This window comes from Hyaena hyaena, unplaced genomic scaffold, assembly GCF_003009895.1.
Source record: "Hyaena hyaena isolate Hyena2069 unplaced genomic scaffold, ASM300989v1 scaffold_96, whole genome shotgun sequence".
In the NCBI taxonomy this organism is placed as follows: Eukaryota; Metazoa; Chordata; class Mammalia; order Carnivora; family Hyaenidae; genus Hyaena; species Hyaena hyaena.
In genome coordinates, this window is record NW_024080729.1 from 2,778,103 (window position 1) to 2,791,273 (window position 13,171).

A 13,171-nucleotide genomic window follows, 5' to 3' on the forward strand; every position below is an offset into this window, starting at 1 on the left:
AGGTGAGCCAGTTCCTTAGAACAAATCTCCCTTTCTATCCCATTCCTTGTTACTTTGGAACCAAACCCCGACTCTAGGAACGGTGACACTAGGGGAAAAAATGGAGCTGATAGACTCTGAGTTTGACCATATCTGAGAAAAGTTTTCCAGTTTTGACAACTTGCAGATAACTCAGTGATAGATCTTTTATTTTTAATGTTCATTTATTTATTTTTGAGAGAGAGAGAGAGTGTGTGTGCACACATATGTGGGTGGGGGAGGGGCAGAGGGAAAGAGAGTCCCAAGCTGACAGCACAGAGCCCCAGAGCCCCATGTGAGGCTTAATCTCACGAACTGCAAGATCATGACCTGAGCTGAAATCAAGAGTCAGATGCTTAACCAGCTGAGCCACATAGGTGTCCCTATATGATGGATATTTTAAAACAAAAACTTGCAAGGGAAAAAAGAGCTGAGGCAATTGTTAACTTCAGGGAGCACAAAAAGTGGTACAAGGAGGCAGAGTGATTATTCTGCCTTGCTACAGTTGTAAACACTTAATATTGATTTAAAGAGAACTGCAGTAGTGGAAGTTATGTGGGAGTTGTCTTGTGAGTTCAATCCTCAATTTCACTGAGGAAATTAAAAAAAATTTTTTTTAATGTTTTATTTATTTCTAGGAGAGAGAGAGAGACAGCGTGAGCAGGGGAGGGTCAGAGAGAGAGGGAGTCACAGGCTGAAACAGGCTCCAGGCTCTGAGCTGGCAGTCAGCACAGAGCCCGACGCAGGGCTTGAACCCACGAACCGCGAGATCATGACCTGAGCGAAAGTCGGACGCTTAACCGACTAAGCCACCCAGGCGCCCCCCACTGAGGAAATTTTAAAAAATATCTAAGACTGAAAATTTAAGAAATAGTAATGTTATTTAGAAACAAGGAGGTAAACAGCAGAAGAAACAACTAAGTGTTGAAAGCAGCTGCTTCTGCTGAATGAATCTGTTGGAGTGGATCGGGTAGGGAACAGCTGTTTATCATTATAAATCTTCTAGATCCTTCTCCCATCCCTCCCCCACCAAGTCTATCTGTGTATTGCTTTGATAAAAATAGATGAAAAGTTACGTGGGTACAATGTGGAAAATTTGAAAAGTACAGAAAAGTATAAAGAAGAAAATAATAGTCAGTCATACTTGTTCCGCTCAGAGAAAGCAACAACGTATGTTTTAGAGCAATGGGACTTTTAAGTAAATTTGAGATTAAATTGTCAGAGCTTGAGGTTTTAAAAATATCATAACTTAGATGTAAATGAACAAACACGAACAGTATAATACTGTATGTGTAATATTGTAGGTATAATTACATGTAGTATAATCATATGACATGATCCCCATTTGTTTATATGTGTATTAAAAGTAGTCTGGGGGCCCTTGGTGGCTCAGTTGGTTAAGCATCTGGCTTTGGCTCAGGTCATGATTTCATGTTTCGTGGGTTCGAGCCCATGTTGGGCTCTGCACTGATGGTACGGATTCTCTCTCTCTTTCTCCCTCTCTCTTTGCTCCTTCACTGCTCTCTCTCTTTCTCTCTCTCAAAATGAATGGATAAATTTTATTAAAAAAAATAGAAAGTAGTCTGTAGGGATACCCACCCCAAATGTGACTTGGTAGTGACTAGGTCTGGGACTAGGGTGGGCAAATGAGGTGGCTTGTATGCACAATATAAGGAGGTACTCACTCAGGGTCATGCAGTGCGGGTGCTGCACCTGAACTTGAGAGCTTCCTTTGATGTGCTCTAGGTGCCTCACTTGCCTCACCGGAATCTGGCCATGATAGGGACCTAGGCCATAAAAGTCATGGGCACTTTCTCTCTCTCAATTTTCACTAGGGTATATGTTAAGGTTCCTTCCTACCCCAAGTGTGGTACATGGACCACAGTATTAGCATCACCTGTGAGCTTGTTTGAAATATAGAATCTTGGGGCACCTGGGTGGCTCAGTCACTTAAGTGTCTGACTTCAGCTCAGGTCATGATCTCATGGTTTGTGGGTTCGAGCCCCATGTTGGGCTTCATGCTGGCAGCTCAGAGCCTGGAGCCTGCTTTAGATTCTGTGTTTGTGTCTCTCTTTCTGCCCCTACCTAGCTTCTGTTCTCTGTCTCTGTCCCTCTCTCAAAAATAAATAAATGTTAAAAAAAAAAAAAATCCAAAATCTCAATTCTGCCCAGACCTTCTAAATTAGAATATGTATTTTAATTGAATCCTACAGGATTTGTATACATGTGAAAGTTGGAGCAACACTGGGCTAGCAGGCACCAAGAATAGTTTCTATCTTCTTATGGAGCTGATGTCATTGCCCCCAGTGGGTGAGACACACACTGACAGGGATAAGATGCCTTTTGAGAGGCAGAGAGAGACATAGTGAGCGGAAGAGAGAAAGAGAGAGGTAGACACAGAATCCGGAGCATGCTCTACGCTCAGAGCCCGATGGGAGGCTCAAACCTACAAACCGTGAGATCATGACCTGAGCCGAAGTCAGATGCTTGACCAACTGAGCCACCCAGGCGCCCCCTATGGGCTTTGACAAGAGGATGAGCTTCAGCCAGTGAAGCCATCGCAGGTCAGCCTGATGGACGAGAAACAGGTGATTTCCTTGGGACAAAGAACACTTTTGGGCAGTGTTTACAGAAGGAACAGGCTAGTGGGTCTGGAACTGGGGAAAAGAGTAAGACATAAAGTGTCAATATTTGGGGCGCCTGGCTACCTCAGTCGGCAGAGCATGCAACTCTTGATCTTGGGATTGTAATTTCCAGCCCCTGCTTTGGCCTTTGGGTGTAGACCTTAAAAAAAGGTGTTAATATTTGTACCAAGTAACTCAAGTCCCATGGGGTTGAAGAATGACCTAGTATACTTAGTTATACTTTAGTATCCTAACATATTTAGTATAAGTTAGTATACTTATTTAACATATACCTATTTGACATATTTAGTATAAGTTAGTATACTAACAGCTTGTTGGTTTTCCAAGAGTTTTTAAATAAATCTGTTATAAAACTGGGAATCTTGGAGCCCCTTACCTGGTTCAGTTGGTGGAGCATGCAACTCTTGACCTTGGGGTTGTAAGTTCGAGTTCCCCTTTTGGGTGTAGAGATTACTTACAAGTAAAATCTTAAAAAGAAACCTGAGGTGGTTTCTTTCTGCAGTAATGTGAGTGGGAGCACCAGGCATGGGACTTGGAGGGGAACTCCATGGATGGCTTTAAGAAAATGGCAGAAAAGCTGGACGTGGTGGAGCGAGAGAGTCTGGGTAGGGGAGGGGCAGAGAGAGAGGGAGAGAAAGAGAATCCCAAACAGGCTCCGTGCTGTCAGTGCAGAGCCCAAAGTGGGACTTGAACTCACAAACGGTGAGATCATGACCTGAGCCAACATCAAGAGTCAGATACTTAACCGATTGAGCTACCCAGGTGCTCCTCAAGAAAGTATAATTTTTTTTTAATTTTTTAATGTTTTATTTATTTCTAGGAGAGAGAGAGAGGGAGACAGCGTGAGCAGGGGAGGGTCAGAGAGAGAGGGAGTCACAGACTGAAACAGGCTCCAGGCTCTGAGCTGGCCGTCAGCACAGAGCCCGACACGGGGCTCGAACCCACAAACCGTGAGATCATGACCTAAGCGAAAGTCGGACGCTTAACCAACTAAGCCACCCAGGCGCCCCTATAATTTTTAAATCTTTTTTTAAAATGTTTATTTATTTTTGAGACAGAAACAGAGAAAGAGCACGAGCAGGGGAGGGGCAGAGAGAGAGGGAGACACAGATTTTGAAGCAGGCTCCAGGCTCTGAGCTGTCAGTACAGAGCCTGATGTGGGGCTTGAACTCGCGAACCATGAGATCATGACCTGAGCTGAAGTTGGACGCTTAATTGAGCCACCCAGGTGCCCCAAGATAATATTTTAGTGCAATATTTAAAACATAACAATTAATGCAAAAATGCATGATGAATAAAATATCAGCATCTAAAATAAAGGCAGGATCCAACAACACCAGTATTAGAATAAGGCAAGTTAGGCCGAATTCTGTGGGTTGTAGGGTCAGATCACACTCAGTCTGGGGTGGGTATAAATGACTGGTGGCACTTAGGTTTTGTGCCTACTTCCTGGCCACAAGTTAGTGTAGAAGAATTTGGCTGAGCTATTCTGAGGAAAACCTTAGTATTTTATTAGAGTTAGGGTAAAGATAAATCAATATAGAACTATAGAGAATAGAGGACAAAATACCTCTTGTGAAACTGGGAAGGTTCCAAGGAAAAGATAAAGTTTGAGCTGAGGAGAAGGGAAAGCACAAAGAATATTGGATTTGCAATCAGGAAATGGGGTTCCTTCCTTTGCTGTTTGCTTTACTAGCTGTGGCAATTCAGGCAAGTCGCTTTGCTTCTCTGAGTGTAACTCTTTATGTGTTTATACTTTAGGTGTAAAAACTTATCCTATGTGACGTGCCAAAGATTTGTGAGGATGAACTGAGATTAAATGAGTGAATGGGGTTTCTGGACTGAAAAGCGCTATGCCAACATCTTGCACTGTTATTTGAGTCCATAAGGAGGGATAGGATTTTGATGAAAGGCATTGGGGGAGAAGGGTCTTTGAGCAGAGAGAATGAAGGGTGAAGTGGTTTTTGTATGAGGCTAGACAAAAGGAAAATGGGCTTTGAAGTCTAGGAAGATGAAAGCAGTCAAGGAATGCCCATGTTTTTAAGACCATTAAGGAAACAAAGTCCAGGACCCCAAGCTTGAAGGGTAAAACCAAGCTCTGTGGTCTTAACAATTACTCAGGAGTGAGACACCACACTCACACATTTTGCTTCCCAGATGGTCTTTTAAAAAATTTTTTTAATGTTATTTATTTATTTATTTATTTATTTAGTGTGTGTGTGTGTGTGTGTGTGTGTGTGAGAGAGAGAGAGAGAGAGAGAGAGAGAGAGAGAGAGAGAGAGAGAACATGAACCGGGGGGGGGGGGGGAGAATCCCAAGCAGGCTCTGCACTGTCAGCACAGAGCCCGATGTGGGGCTCAAGCTCATGAACCGCGAGATCCTGACCTAAGCCTAAACTACCAGTCAGATGCTCAACCGACTGAGCCACCCACGCCCTAATTTTTTTTTAATTGTTTATTCTTGAGAGGATGACAGCACAAATGGGGGAGGGGAAGAGAGAGGGAGACAATCTGAAACAGGCTCTAGGCTCTGAGTTGTCAGCTCAGTGCAGGATGCAGGACTCAAGCTCATGAACCGTGAGATCATAACCTGAGCCGAAGTCAGTTGCTTAACCGACTGAGCCACCCAGGTCCCCCCCTTGATGGTCTTCTTGAAGGCAGGCAGGCACCATGCCTTAACTTATCTTTCTTTCTAGGAACCTCACACTTTCTGGTCAAGAGCACTGTGCTCCATTCTCAAGGAATGAATGAGTGCCCAAAGGCTTGGGAACTCTACCCCAAGGGGCACCGACTAAGTGGTTGGGTAGCCTTGAAAAGCAGGTTTTTCTATGCACATTGGGATGCCCTCCTGATATCCTGGTGTTATGAGAACTCGCCAGATCCTAGGTAAGGAAGGTACTCTTAAGGGGCGCCTGGGTGGCTTAGTCGGTTAAGCGTCCGACTTTCGCTTAGGTCATGATCTCACGGTTCGTGGGTTCGGGCCCCGCGTCGGGATCTGTGCTGACTGCCAGCTCAGAGCCTGGAGCCTGTTTCAGAGTCTGTGACTCCCTCTCTCTCTGACCCTCCCCTGCTCACGCTGTCTCTCTCTCTCTCCTAGAAATAAATTAAAATATTTAAAAAAAAAAGTACTCTTAAGGAAGAATACGTTGGGGCCAACTAGCGCGTCTTATTGCCACGATGATTGATAATCAAGGGAAGGGGGGGGATGACCAGTTCACAGGTGTTAAGATTTAACAGAACTACAGAGGAGTGTGAACACGCAAGCACACACCGATGCACACATGAGTGCATGGGAAACTGATTAAATCTGAGTAAGATCTGCAACCTAGTCAGTTGTATTGGTCTGGTCAGTTGTATTGTGCCAATGTCAATTTCCTGGTTTTGATAATGTAGCATAGTTGCGTAAGACGGTGAGGGAAGCTGGGTGGGTGATGTGTATACGAAACTTCCTTGTATTAATTTTGCAGCTTTTTGTAAGTCTATAATTATTTCAAATTAAAACAAAGCAAACAAACGGAGCCTCCCTCCCAAGCCCAGCCTAGCCAGCCCCGAAAGCGCTCCACACCTCACACTTGTGCCCTCCACACCCCCTCTCCTGCCCAGGTAAGGCGGGGAGAGTGGGAGCAGCGGGGCCGCGCACGCGCAGTCCTGAAACACCCCCCCCCCCCGCCGCGTCTCTGGGAAGTCACGCTTGCGCAGTCTCGGCTTTTGCCCGCCGCGCGCGCCCCACTCCGTGGCGGGGGACTCGGTTGCCTTGGCCCCTGCGCGCTGCCGTCTTTTCCGGCAGTTGGAGCGCTTCCTGTTGTCCTCACCCGCAACCGCCCCTCGGCCCGGACTTCAGAGTCCTTTAGGCGTCCCCTCCTCTCCTCTGGTCGGCAGGGTGCTGCCGCCGGGGCTTCGCCCGTCCGCCCGTCGAGAGAGGTCGCTGACCGCGCCGGCGTCCGCGGCTGTCCGCCGCCCCCAGCCCTTCCTCCCCCGGGGCTCCGGTGAGTGTCTCGCTGCCCCGTCTTCGGGCCATCCCAGTTTTCCCCCTCATCTCCTCTCGATCTTTTTTGGGGTTCTCCCTTCCCGCCGACGCCCTCTCTCAAGCCCTGTCTTGCCGGCTCCTCGGCCGCTGCCCTCAGCCTCCTGACAGTCCTCCTCCTCTCGGTTTTCGGAGGCTCCCCTGTCATTCCTGTTCACATTTTCCCAGTCCCAGGCTCCCCACCCCTTTCTTTCTTTCTTTTCTGTGCAGTTTGGGGGCGGGGAGCCGGGCTCTCTTCTCTTTCCCACGTTGCCAGCTTTGTCTACTCGTTGCGACCGGCTCGGGCTCCGCTGGGACGTCAGTCATTTCCAGTTTCCACCTTTTATCCTTTTTTTTTTCGGGGATCTGAGAACCCACGAGGTGTTGTGGGAGGCAGAGGAGTGGAAAGCCCACCTCGGGGTGTGGTTCCTTTGAGTCTGCTCCCGTCCCCGGGGTTAGCCTTCGGGTGCTGGGCTTTAGATAATCTTAAAATCAAAGGAAAATTGAGTGAAGCTGCTTCTTTTTTTTTTTTTTTTTTTTAGAGAGTGGAAAAGAAAAGTCGACAAGGACTTAGAGGAAAGTCTGTGTCAGAAAGTGTGGAGAACAGCTAGTAGAGAGACCAGATCTCCCCAGCTGCACTTTGAATTGACTGAAAGACACAAAGAGACACTTGTTTTTGCAGTGCACAGAGGAAGGTTGGGAGGTACACCTTGTGCTTCCTCTCCCTGTCAGCTCACCTTGGCTCTGAATTAGAATTAGCCAGGCAGTGGATGTGGTTTCCCTAAACATGAAACCTCGGGCGATAATGGGCTCCACTGTCTATGCCAAACATTAGATAGCAGCTTCCTCACAAGGGGACCAGAAAGCCACCCTCCAGCTTTGTATAGAAAACCATTTCACATCCCAGCTCCATCCCCATCAAACATACATACTCTCAGCTACTAGTAATGGTCATAAAAGATGAGTGCTTTCTTAGTAAACCTCTTTTAAGGTACTCACCAAGTGCATAGCACTGTGCATGAGATGGAAGAAGGATATTAAAAGTACTATAAGATAGGTGCTTGCTTCCCAGTGGCTTACAGTTCAGGAGGAGAAATTAAGGTGTTTGATGATGATGATGATGATGATGCTTCTTCTTCTTCTAGGTTATTTTTATTTATTTTGGAGAGAGAGGGAGAGAGAGAAGCCCAAGCAGACTTGTCAGCTCAGAGCCAGACGTGGGGCTCTGTCCCCTATAAACTGTGAGATCATGACTTAAGCTGAGATCACGAGTCTGGAGGCTTGATTGACTGAGCCACTCTGATGCCCCAAAGATATATGAGTGTCAAGGAATAGTCTTAGCCTCTGTGTTCATTTGCCCAATGGACGGTTCTGGATTGTCAGTCATGGAGAAATAAAGAATTGGTGAGAGAAGGGGTATTCAGAGAGATAACAGTATCATCATTGTAAAGTCAGTCAGCCAGGCATAGCTGTCTGGATTGAATAAGACAGTGGTTTTCATGTGATCTACTTTTATGTTTGCAGTAGCTACACCTGACTTACAAAGATCCAATTCCTTTGTTAAATTTTTAAAGCTTTTAAGGGGTGCCTGGATGGCTCAGTCAGTTAAGCGTCAGACTTCTGCTCAGGTCATGATCTCGAGGTCTGTGGATTCGAGCCTTGTGTTGGGCTCTGTGCTGACAGCTCAGAGCCTGGAGCCTGCTTCGGATTCTGTGTCTCCCTCACTCTCTGCCCCTCGCCTGCTCACGTTCTGTCTCTCTCTGTCTCTCAAAAATAAATTAAAAAAAAAAAAACTTTTAAGAATTTCTCACCTACTTATTCCCTAATTCTGCAGAGTTAGAGAATGAAACAAATAGGGAAGGGACCTCCAGTAGCCTGTAGGTCAGGGCATGAAGGCCTGAATTATCAAAGGAATGAGGGAAAGCCTGGTCGTCTAAAAAAAAAAAAAAAAAAAAAAAAAGGTACTTGGTTGACCCAGTAAGCCTATACATTGCTATAGGGCAATAGTAATTGTACCTTTTGATGAAAGGTTATTTGAATAGACTAATCCTTTTATGAGTGGAGGAAGAGGAGGAGGGAGGATGTTTTGAAGAAAGGTCAAAGGGAAGGATAGTGCAATCTTTGCTATTACATTAGAGACTGTATGTGAAGGTTGAAAATCATTCTGCTAGAAAATTTGTTAGCCTATTATATGATCATCTTTGAGTACACTTAATCTCCTCTTGATCTTTTTAAAAGCTTAGGAAGCCATGCCACTGACTTAAGTGAGTCAAAACTTTCTCCACTCCAGTATTTATATACCTATCAATGTAAATATAATTTTGTTCCTTAATTTTCTTGACAACTGGAAAATCATTAACTTGCCTAACTTCTATTTATTAACCACCTATTATATGGAAGGTACTGTTTGTCTTAGGTTTAAACACTCTCTAGTTGCATTTCTGTATTAAAATAATTTCATCTGTTAAAATGTAACCACATCTGTGTATTAATAAAAACGTCTCCAGAAATGTTGAGACCAGGAAGGAGTACAAAGCACTCCCAGGAAGGAGTACAAAGCACTCCCTTGCTTCAGACTTGTTTTTAAATCTGGTTTCAAAATTTCTTCACCAGACTTAGAGTACATGTGGTTTTCATTGTGGGTGGAGGGGGTACAAGCTGACAAATAAGGAACCACACCCAAGCTTCATAAACCAGAGGGTTTTGAAAAATTCTACTGATGTCCTAAAAACATTTGAGCTTTCTTTCTTTGGTATTAGCAGAAACTTCCCCATAAAAAAATAGCATAGTAACAAATAACATAGTTAGGTGGAGCTGAGTTCACTTTCTTGAATTTGTGATTACTGATCATTTTGCCTCATCATGAATAAAAGCATTTGAAGTAGAGCCTTGCTTTTGAATCTCTTTGCTCTGACAGGATTATTCTTTTATGTGATTTTCCCTGAATATCTTTTAATAAAATTGCTAACTGTTGAGCCTTTTGTCTCAGTAATAATAAGTGTCTGCACATTCCTTAATAGCTTTAATCTAGGAGACAGTTTAAAAAGCTGCGAAGTATTAAGGGGAGAGCCTGAAAGAAACCTTTCACAGAATGTGCTATCTTTGAAAATGGCCCTTGGCCCCTCCTGCTTTCTCCTCTGAGTTATATTAGGATGAAAGGACAGACTTAGAGGCAGGCAATCCTGTTGGAGGAAAGCATGATAAGGATAAAATACTGAGCATTATTGCCGACGCTGGAGCAGGTCCAGGCTGGTGAATGGTCTGGCCAAGTGTGACAGTGCAGGCTGGCAAAAATATCTTGGATGGGGGTGGGGGTATGAAATTTAAATTTAGGAAAAAATGTTCTATAAACTATGTAAACCTTGTTGGTATCAGTTTTCTCCTATGTAAAGCTAGGAGGTTAGGGTCCCTTGTTTTTAAGATTATCTTCCATCACTAAAATTATGATACAGGTTATTTCTTTGTAACAATGTTTTTATCATAGCTATTTGTTTAAAGTGGTAAATCCAAATAGACCGCAAGTATTTATCAAATATCATAAGATGTGTCAGAGTACATGAATACCTGTAAATGAGCGTTTTAGTCATAGGTCTTTTTTTTTAATTTTTTTTTAATGTTTTATTTATTTCTAGGAGAGAGAGAGAGACAGTGTGAGCAGGGGAGGGTCAGAGAGAGAGGGAGTCACAGACTGAAACAGGCTCCAGGCTCTGAGCCGGCAGTCAGCACAGAGCCCAATGTGGGGCTCGAACCCATGAACCACGAGATCATGACCTAAGCGAAAGTCGGACGCTTAACTGACTAAGCCACCCAGGCGCCCCAGTCATAGGTCTTTTTAACTGTAGAAATGGCAAATTTAAAAGTTACTTGTAGTTTAATAGTAATAGCACATGTTCATTGAAGAAAATATGGAAGTTACGGAAAAGCACAAACAAGAATAAAATGGTCTATTGTGTTCTTATTGCCTGGAGTTAAACCGGTGGTAACATTTTGATATGTATTTCGAATAATTCTGTTCATATCTAATAAACACATAAATAAGTAATTTAATCAGTTCTATTGTTGGGTATTCAAGTTATTTCAAGTTTTCCTTTGTTGTTACACTGCTGCATAGATTCTCCTTGTGGATGAATCCCTATGGGTCTTTGATTTCTTTAAGGTAGATTATTGGGTGGCAAAGAATTATACTGTGTCTATATCACATACTCTTAATTTACACTCACGGTATTGCGATCTTGTTCTCTTCCTTTTTTTAAAATTAACAACATGTTTTGAAGATATTCATGTCACTTTTAGGTACAGATAGATATGCTTTTGACTACTGCCTGTTATTTCCTTATGTCACCCACAGCATTTTATTTATTTCCTTACTGAATTGGCTTCAACTTCCTATATGACAAATGGTGGCATCCTAGATGTCCCGTGGAATGCACAACCTTGTGCATGTCTCTTTAAGAGCTGTTGTGACTGTTTCTTTAGGCCTTATACCTAGAGATGGTATTTGTGGGTCATAGGACATTAATACACACTTATTTTCACAAAGTATTCTGTTTGTCTGGCTTTTGTTCTATATTACGTGTTTGTCCTCCAGAAAACATATCAATGTACATTCCTACTGGGAGGGTAGGAGAGTGCATAGTTGATGGACTCTAACTCCAAAACTAATACCTCTTCTTTTTTTGTTTCCAGCAGCCATGGCAATGACAGGCTCAACACCTTGTTCATCCATGAGTAATCACACAAAGGAAAGGGTGACAATGACCAAAGTGACATTGGAGAATTTTTATAGCAACCTTATCGCTCAACATGAAGAACGAGAAATGAGGTAAAGAATTTTGCTTGAGAAAATTGTGTCATGGTTTTGGCATTCATGTCTAGTATCATAAAACACATTCATAATATTGTTGAAAGGACATAAGAATAGCAGCATCCATGTTACATCCTATCCCATTACAGTGGAAGGACAGTGTCATTGTTTCCAAAGGCCTTGCTGTTAACCCATTTATTTCTACTACTGGTCAGTAACACAGGGGTGCCTGACTGGCTCAGTCAGTAGGGTTGTGTTGGGTGTAGAGATTATGTAAAAATAAATCCCTAGGAAAATAACACAGAATTCCATAGTAGTATGAAAAAAATGGGCCAAATTCTTAGGCTTCTTGTTAAGGCAGTATGATATAACAGAAAGAGCAGCCCTTGTGGAATCAGACCTGGGTTTAGAATCCTGCCTTTACTGTTTAAAAGCTGTCTGAGGCTAGGACAAGTTTCTTAGACTTTTTGTGTATCGGTTCCCAGTCTGGAAAATGGGGATAATACTTGCCTTGCAGGATTGCTGTGGGGATGAGATGTAACATATCTATGAGTATTCACCGTGTGCTTCTCACATAGCAATCACTTAATCACTTGGCACCTGTTGTTACTGACCTGGTATATATTATTTGTGTAGAAACTCATAATTAAAATTTTGTTCCCAACATTTTATTATGAAAATATTCAGAAATACAGAAAAGTTGAAGGAATTGTACAGTGAATACCCTACATACATCATCTAGATTCTACAGTTATTCATTGTTTTATCGCATATCCATCCATCCATTTCTATCCATTCATTAAACCATCTTAATCTTTTGCTGTACTTCAAAGTGTGTTGCAGATGTCAGTATGTTTTACCTCTTGTGTAACAAATGAATTCATTGTGTGTGTGTATGTGTGTATGTTTTAAATAGTTTAAATATTAATTCATTTTGAGAGAGAGAGAGAGGATATGTGAGCAGGGGAGGAGCAGAGAGAGAGGGAGAGAATCCCAAGCAAGTTCCTTGCTGTCAGAGCAGAGCCAGATACAGGGCTTGATCCCACGAACTGTGAGAGCATGACCTGAGCTGAAATCAAGAGTCGGATGCCTAACTGACTGAGCCACCCAGATGCCCCACAGTGAGATTTGACAAATGAAAAAAAAAAGGTAGAACTTAAACTCCTACCAAGACAGAACATTACCATCATCCTAAAAAGTTCTTTGATTCTTGGAGACGTTCCTTTAACCCCAGGCAACCACTGTTGTAGTTTTGTTTCTATCATAGATTAGTCTTGCTTATTCTATATAAATGGAGGTTGTAAATGGATTCATATGTATGTAAGCACTCATTTCAGTCAGGCTTCTTTCAAGCCTAATGTTTTCAAGGTTCATCCATGTTGCTGTTGTATCAATAGTTTGTTCCTTTATATTGCTGAGGACCATTCTGTTTTCTGACTATACCTATACCTCTGTTTTTACATTCTTCTGTTGGTAAACATGTGGCTTTTTTCAGTTTTTGACTGTATTGAATGTGCTTCTATGACCAATTGTGCACAGATCTCTTTGTGAACATTTGTTTTCAATTCTTGGGTAAATATTTAGGAGTGGAATTGTTGGATCATAAATATACGTAAGTAAATGTTTCATTTTATAAGAAACTGTTAGGCCTTTTTCTTTTTTTTTTTTTTTTATTTTTCATTATTTTTTTTTTTTTTTTTTT

General features: G+C 42.9%; 1 protein-coding gene across 2 annotated transcripts in view; it reads left to right on the plus strand.

The window, feature by feature from the left end:
- The first annotated feature begins 6,385 nt into the window (after positions 1 to 6,385).
- The window catches only part of STK38 (serine/threonine kinase 38), a 42,982-nt gene continuing 36,196 nt past the window's right edge, over positions 6,386 to 13,171 (plus strand). The window contains exons 1-2 of one of the 2 annotated variants that reach the window (XM_039235274.1): positions 6,386 to 6,648; positions 11,352 to 11,487. In XM_039235274.1, coding sequence (XP_039091205.1) covers positions 11,357 to 11,487 — 131 coding nt within the window. In that variant the 5' untranslated portion in view covers positions 6,386 to 6,648; positions 11,352 to 11,356. The remainder of the gene's footprint in view (positions 6,649 to 11,351; positions 11,488 to 13,171) is intronic. The other variant, XM_039235273.1, reaches the window with a different exon arrangement.